The sequence below is a fragment of the Mobula hypostoma genome, chromosome 2 (assembly GCF_963921235.1).
Source record: "Mobula hypostoma chromosome 2, sMobHyp1.1, whole genome shotgun sequence".
Lineage (NCBI taxonomy): Eukaryota > Metazoa > Chordata > Chondrichthyes > Myliobatiformes > Myliobatidae > Mobula > Mobula hypostoma.
This window is the reverse complement of record NC_086098.1, coordinates 241,840,388-241,847,559: the sequence shown is the minus strand read 5'-3', so window position 1 is coordinate 241,847,559 and position 7,172 is coordinate 241,840,388. Positions and strand designations below refer to the sequence as shown.

The 7,172-nt window shown below is 53.0% G+C and overlaps 1 protein-coding gene across 3 annotated transcripts in view; it reads right to left on the bottom strand.

Annotated features, from left to right (window-relative positions):
* Window positions 1-228: 228 nt before the first annotated feature.
* mtmr11 (myotubularin related protein 11) overlaps window positions 229-7,172 on the bottom strand; it is a 40,167-nt gene continuing 33,223 nt past the window's right edge. For 2 of the 3 annotated variants that reach the window (XM_063041802.1, XM_063041803.1), the window contains exons 14-16: window positions 3,730-3,900; window positions 2,929-3,192; window positions 229-1,537 (exon numbers count right to left, since the gene is read on the bottom strand). In XM_063041802.1, coding sequence (XP_062897872.1) covers window positions 1,124-1,537; window positions 2,929-3,192; window positions 3,730-3,900 — 849 coding nt within the window. In that variant the 3' untranslated portion in view covers window positions 229-1,123. The remainder of the gene's footprint in view (window positions 1,538-2,928; window positions 3,193-3,729; window positions 3,901-7,172) is intronic. The other variant, XM_063041804.1, reaches the window with a different exon arrangement.

Here is a 7,172-nt window from a genome sequence, read left to right as displayed (position 1 = left end):
ACCATGTGGTCAATTTTACAATAGATATATTCACACACACTCCACTTCACCTGGTGTTAAAACTATAGTTTATTCTTGTGTCAAAAAATATTAGAAATGAATTGGATTACAAAATATATACAGCGCATCTCCCTCCACAAACTCCATGAGTCTCCAGCATCCAAGGACACGTGGCGAAGGGTGAGGTACCAAAACAGCGATCCCAACACCACAGAACCCAAGGAGGGATGGGGCGGGTGGGAGTGAGAAGGGAGGAGAGATGGGGGGGGTCCCTAATTTGTACTCCATCTCCCCATAATCCACCCCCAACCCTCTCAACACCCAAGTACCTTAGGCTAAGTACCGGAAGAGTGTACCGTGAATCTTTAACCATGACTTTCACCACTGGGCTAACTCCGCCATGGATAGTCCCAAGCCCCAGCTGTGACATGAGGAGAGGTGAGGACATGGGGTGAGCAGCCCCATCTGGTAAAAACCCAGTGCTACAGAAACACCGACAGAAACTCCGAAGACCTCGTCCCTGGGGGAGGAAGATGGGCTACCCCTGGGGCAATCTGAATGACTGGCCCAGGATGGAGGATTCTGGCGAGATACTGTCAGCGGCCTAGGACCCAGTAGGGGTGGTGGGCTCGTAAGTAAATTCAGTACCGAGCTGTGGGCTGACAGTGGAGAGTGAGGGATGCAGGGGAAGGGGTAAACAAGACAATTTGTGGCCCCTCTACCCCAAGGTTAGTCTCAGCTTATTGCAGGGGCGGGGGGAAAGGCACCCCCATGAAACACTGTCTGGAAATGACCCAGACCACCACCATCCCCCACCTACCCATGAAGGACGAGGACAGGGGGTTGTGGTGGAAATCGGGGGCAAATATAGTTGGGGAGCGGCAAATAGGGCTGAAGGGCAGATTTGACCCTCACCAACCCCCACCACTTTGGTCTGAGGGTTAGATTCCATCCTATTCCCCCGTTTTGGACCCAAACACTCTCTCCACCACCCCCCCCACTACATCCCATAATACTGCAGAGGAAGGGAGGGCAACCAACCAGGTGCCAGTCCCGAAACAATGTAGAGGGGCAGGCCACGTACCTTAAGAGGAATTCAGAAGGCTGCTAGGGCCTACGGTAGTCATTGTTGCTCGGAGGCCCGGTTGCCAGGGCTACGGGGCCCGTTGGCAGGCGCCTCGGGCCGAAGCCTACAGCCCAGTGAGCGGACTTCGGCATTCAGGCTCCCCAGACAGGCCCTGAACGTGCCAGGGGCGGGGACTCGCTCCCAGCGCAGGTAGCAGCCACGCCAGAGCGAGAGGGCCGCGGCCGGGAGCGGGAGGGAGGGCAGGGGGAGGGCGGTGGGGGAGAGGGAGGGCAGGGACCGGGGGTTTTCCCTGCCGGCCTCCGGTTCTGGTTCCAGCAGGCTCTCCAGCGAGCGGCTCCACTTGGCCAGTCTTCGCGACACGGACGGCAGCTTCCAAGGCACTGGCTGGCTGGGCAGGAGGCAGCCGCCCTTGGTCAGAAGGTGAACTGATCTCCAGGGTGACACGTCAGCCTGAAATAGAGGAAGTCCAAAATTATACGATTCCCTCCTCTCTCTGACCCCGAGGTCACAGGGCAGTGATGGGGAACAGGAACCCTGGCTGTTTTTGTTCTCTCTGTCTCGCTGTCTCTCTTTTGCTGTCACTCCGGGGTCACTGAGTGATTGTAGAAATAATTCAGCCCATTCAGTCTGCTCCACCATTTCGTCATGGCTGATTTATTTTCCCTCTCAACCCCATTCTCCTGCCTTCTCCCCAAAACCTTTGACACCCTGACTAATCAAGAACGTATCAACCTCCACTTTCAATATACCCAATGATTTGGCCTCCACAGCCATCTGTGGCAATGAATTCCACAGATTCACCTCCCTCTGGCTAAAGAAATTCCTCCTCACCCCGTTCTTAATGGATGTCCCTCTATTCTGAGGCTGCACCCTCTGGTCCTGGACTCCCCCACCATAGCAAACATCCTCTGCACATCCACGCCATCTCAGCTTTTCAACGTTCGATAGGTCTCAATGAGATTCTCCCTCATTCTTCTGAATTTCAGTGATTACAGGCCCACAGATATCAAACACTCTTATGTTCAAGGTCTAAGAACACTGAGGCTGTCTACAAGAAGGGTCAGAGCCGTCTCTATTTCCTGAGGAGACTGAGGTCCTTTAACATCTGCCGGACGATGCTGAGGACGTTCTACGAGTCTGTGGTGGCCAGTGCCATCATGTTTGCTGTTGTGTGCTGGGGCAGCAGGCTGAGGGTAGCAGACACCAACAGAATCAACAAACTCATTCGTGAGGCCAGTGATGTTGTGGGGATGGAACTGGACTCTCTGACGGTGGTGTCTGAAAAGAGGATGCTGTCCAAGTTGCATGCCATCTTGGGCAATGTCTCCCATCCAATACATAATGTACTGGGTGGGCACAGGAGTACATTCAGCCAGAGACTCATTCCACCGAGATGCAACACAGAGCGTCATAGGAAGTCATTCCTGCCTGTGGCCATCAAACTTTACAACTCCTCCCTTGGAGGGTCAGACAGCCTGAGCCAATAGGCTGGTCCTGGACTTATTTCCTGGCATAATTTACATATTACTATTTAATTATTTATGGTGCAACTGTAACGAAAACCAATTTCCCCCGGGATCAATAAAGTATGACTATGACTATGTTAACCCTTTAGTTCCCAGCTACCCTGACTGATTCCCTCTCTCTCCCTCTAACCCCAGGGTCACTGGGCAGTGATGAAGAGCAGGAACCCTGGCTGGTTCCCTCTCTCTCTCTCTCTCTGACCCCAGGGTCACAGGGTAGTGATGGGGAACAGGAACCCTAGCTGATTCCCTCCGCCCCCACCCACCAAAAGGATTCAGCCCATCGAGTGACAGGGAGCGGGACATCAGCCAACTCACCTGGGGAGTTGCGTACTGCTCCACCATTCCGTTCCGCAACACGTCCTGGGATTCCCCGGTGTACAGGACGTTCCGGAATTGTTGCTGATGGTCCTGGGAGTAGAGGAGTGACCAGTCCCAAACGGAGGGCAGGGGGCAGAACGATTCGTCCTGGGCGAAGTAGCCCCCCTTCAGAACCACCTGCTCCTCGGGCATCACCTCGCCCGTGTGGGGCCAGCCGTTGGAGAGCGGGGACACGGGGGACTGCTGCTCACTGGATGAGGCCTGGGGAGAGGCACAGATGGTCACCGGAGGGCAGCGGGCAGCGGGTGGGAGCTTAGCACAAGACAAAGTCTGGGCAGGGCCGGGAGCTTGCTCTCAGAGAGAGACAGACATTATTTAATTCATGGTTTTCTTCAGAGCGCTGCTTTCGTTGCGTGATGCTGGACAGTGTGAGGCAGAGAGGACGAGACAGATGGCGAAGGCGGGGGACGGCTGGGGCGGACAGAGATAGAATGTATGCATTGTTGGACGGATTTTTGCTCCAATTTATCTTTCTTGTCAAAATTGTGCATAACATGTCTAAGAATGTTTCTCTCGTCAATGTTGTGTTCCTGTGAAGCTGCAGCAAGGTTTGCACTGCAATTGTCTGTACTGTGTGTGGATTTGTGAGTGACAGGATAACCTGGGTGTGGGGTTACCGAGGGCGGGCGTGGGGTTACCGAGGGCGGGTGTGGGGTTACCAAGGGCGGGTGTGGGGTTACCAAGGGTGGGTGTGGGGGGGGGGGAAAGAGAGTGGAAGGGGCTGTGACGGTTCCGTACCTGCTGAGTCCTGAGTTGCTCCCGGCAGCTGTTGAAGAGGAAGGTGCCAGCGAGGAGAGTGTGCGTGCTGTTACGGACAGTCAGCAGGTAAGTGTCGGTGAACTCGAAGGAGAATGGGTAGTGTTCCAGTAGTTGCCACACACAGTCCAGAAAGAGCAGGAATACCGGAGACTGGGGAAACACACGATTGACAGCTGGGACGCCATCACTGCTCAGAGCGTGAAGCTCCCTCCACACTGTCCCATCACACACTCCCAGGGTCAGACACAGAGTGAAGCTCCCTCTACACCGTCCCATCACACACTCCCGGGATCTGACACAGAGTGAAACTCCCTCTACACTGTCCCATCACACACTCCCGGGGTCAGACACAGAGTCAATCTCCCTCCACCCTGTCCCATCACACACTCCCGGGGTCAGACACAGAGTGAAACTCCCTCTACACCATCCCATCACACACTCCCGGGGTCAGACACAGGGTGAAGCTCCCTCTACACCGTCCCATCACACACTCCCGGGGTCTGCACAGAGTGAAACTCCCTCTACACTGTCCCATCACACACTCCCGGGGTCAGACACAGAGTGAAACTCCCTCTACACCATCCCATCACACACTCCCGGGGTCAGACACAGGGTGAAGCTCCCTCTACACCGTCCCATCACACACTCCCGGGGTCTGCACAGAGTGAAACTCCCTCTACACCGTCCCATCACACACTCCCGGGGTCAGACACAGAGTGAAACTCCCTCTACACCATCCCATCACACACTCCCGGGGTCAGACACAGGGTGAAGCTCCCTCTACACCGTCCCATCACACACTCCCGGGGTCTGACACAGAGTGAAACTCCCTCTACACTGTCCCATCACACACTCCCGGGGTCAGACACAGAGTGAAACTCCCTCTACACCGTCCCATCACACACTCCCGGGGTCAGACACAGAGTGAAGCTCCCTCTACACCGTCCCATCACACACTCCCGGGGTCTGACACAGAGTGAAACTCCCTCTACACTGTCCCATCACACACTCCCGGGGTCAGACACAGAGTGAAGCTCCCTCCACACCGTCCCATCACACACTCCCAGGGTCAGACACAGAGTGAAGCTCCCTCTACACTGTCCCATCACACACTCCCGGGGTCAGACACAGAGTGAAGCTCCCTCTACACTGTCCCATCACACACTCCATAGGTCAGACACAGAGTGAAGCTCCCTCTACACTGCCCCATCACACACTCCCAGTGTCAGACATAGTGTCACTTCTGCGGGCTGGAGGAGACTGTGTACCATATGTACGTGGAGTGTGTGAGGCTGCAGCCCCTTTTCGCGTATTTGCGTGGGCTGCTTCTCACCTTCTGGTTGCATTTCAGTCCCACCCTATTTATTACAGTCATCCAGTAAGGAGGGGGGCGCAGAGGGATGAGGATGTCCTTGTCAACTTGCTCCTGGGGCTGGCAAAAATTGCCATCCGTGGCTCCTGGAAAAGGGTGGCAGGAGGTTCTGCCCGGGCGGACTGCCTGGCTATGTTTTGGGGGTATGTTCATGCCCGGGTGAACATTGAAAAGGAATACGCACAGTCCACGGCGACCGTAGAGGTGTTCCGGGACCGTTGGGCTCCGCGGGGTGTAAATGCCATCATTGATGAGGATGGCAATATATTGGTTTAACATGTATTGTCTGTTTGTAGTGTAGTAAATATGTTAGTCACTGGTTTTGTAAATATTGTATAGCACCGACATTTGTAATAAAGAATTTTGTTTAAAAAAAAAGGGTCAGACACGGAATGAAAGTCTCTCTACACTGTCCCATCACACACTCCCAGAGTCAGACACAGAGTGAAGCTCCCTCCAGACCATCCCATCACACACTCCCGGGGTCAGACACAGGGTGAAAGTCCCTCTACACTGTCCCATCACGCACTCCCAGGGTCAGACACAGAATGGACCTCTGTTGATTAAGTCTAGAACAATACTGTAAATCTTGTAAAGGTTGAGTGTTTGTTCTTTGGTCCAATGCCATGATGTTGCACAGATAACATGAAACTGTTTTCCGTGGCAGAGGGAGAGGCCACAGGCATCAGATTACAACAGGGAATGGAGGGGATCCAGGCAAGAAGTTCTCCCTCAGACTGGTGGACTGGAGAGAGGAACAGTGTTGGAGGCAGAGACTGTGTCAACATCAAAGTACCTAGTCCACGACTTGGTGTAGAAGGTTTTGGACTGGGATTACTGTTATTTATTTATTTAGAGATACAGGCTTTTCTGGCCCATTGTCCCGTGATTACGTTAGAGTTAACTGGGATTGCTGGGCACTGTGGCTCGAAGGGCCGGGGTAGCCTCTTTCGCATTCCATCTCAAAATATAAAATTAGAAAATTTGAAACTGATAAAAAAAATGGTGTAGACCCACGGTGTGGTCAATTTTACAATAGATATATCCACACACTCCACTTCACCTGGTGTTAAAACTATAGTTTATTCTTGTGTCAAAAAATATTAGAAATGAATTGGATTACAAAATATATACAGCGCATCTCCCTCCACAAACTCCATGAGTCTCCAGCATCCGAGGAAGGGTGAGGTACCAAAACAGCGATTCCAACACCACAGAACCCAAGGAGGGATGGGGTGGGAGGGAGTGAGAAGGGAGGAGAGACGGTGGGGGAGGGGGGGTCTCTAATTTGTACCCCATCTCCTATGTGGGACGCACTACCAGGGGTACAAAAGGGACATTTAAGAAACTCTGAGATAGGCACATGGATGATGGGAAATGGAGGGCTATGTGGGAGGGAAGGGTTAGATTGATTTTAGAACAGATTAAAGGGTCAGCACAACATCGTGGGCTGAAGGGCCGGGATTGTTCTATGTTCCCATGTCCTGCAGTTAAGGGCTGTGGGAAGATTCAACACAACACACACAAAATGCATCATCTATGGACGAATAAACAGTCGACATTTTGGTCAAGAACCTACTTCAGGACTGGAATGGAAAGAGGAAGACACCAGAATAAAAAGGCGGGGTAGGGGAAGAAAGATAGCTAGAACGTGATAGGTGAAGCAGGAGGGTAGGAAAGATAAAGGGCTGGAGAGGAAGGAATCTGATAGGAGAGGAGAGTGGACCATAGGAGAAGGGGAACCAGGGGGAAGTGATGGGCAGATGAGAAGGAGTGAAAGGTCAGAGTGAAGATAAAGGAAGGGTGGGGAGAATTTGTTTACCGGAAGGAGAAATTGATATTCGTGCTATCAGGTTGGAGGCTACTCAGACACGTGTTGCTCCTCCACCCCGAAGGTGGCCTCATTTTGGCAAAAGAGGAAGCCATGTCAGAACAGGAGTTGGATTTAAATTGTTTGGCACCGGGAAGATCCACTTGCGGTAGATGGCGCGGAGGTGGAAGGGTCTCAGGACAAATTATTCAGGGTGAGCACCAGTTCGGCCAGACGGAG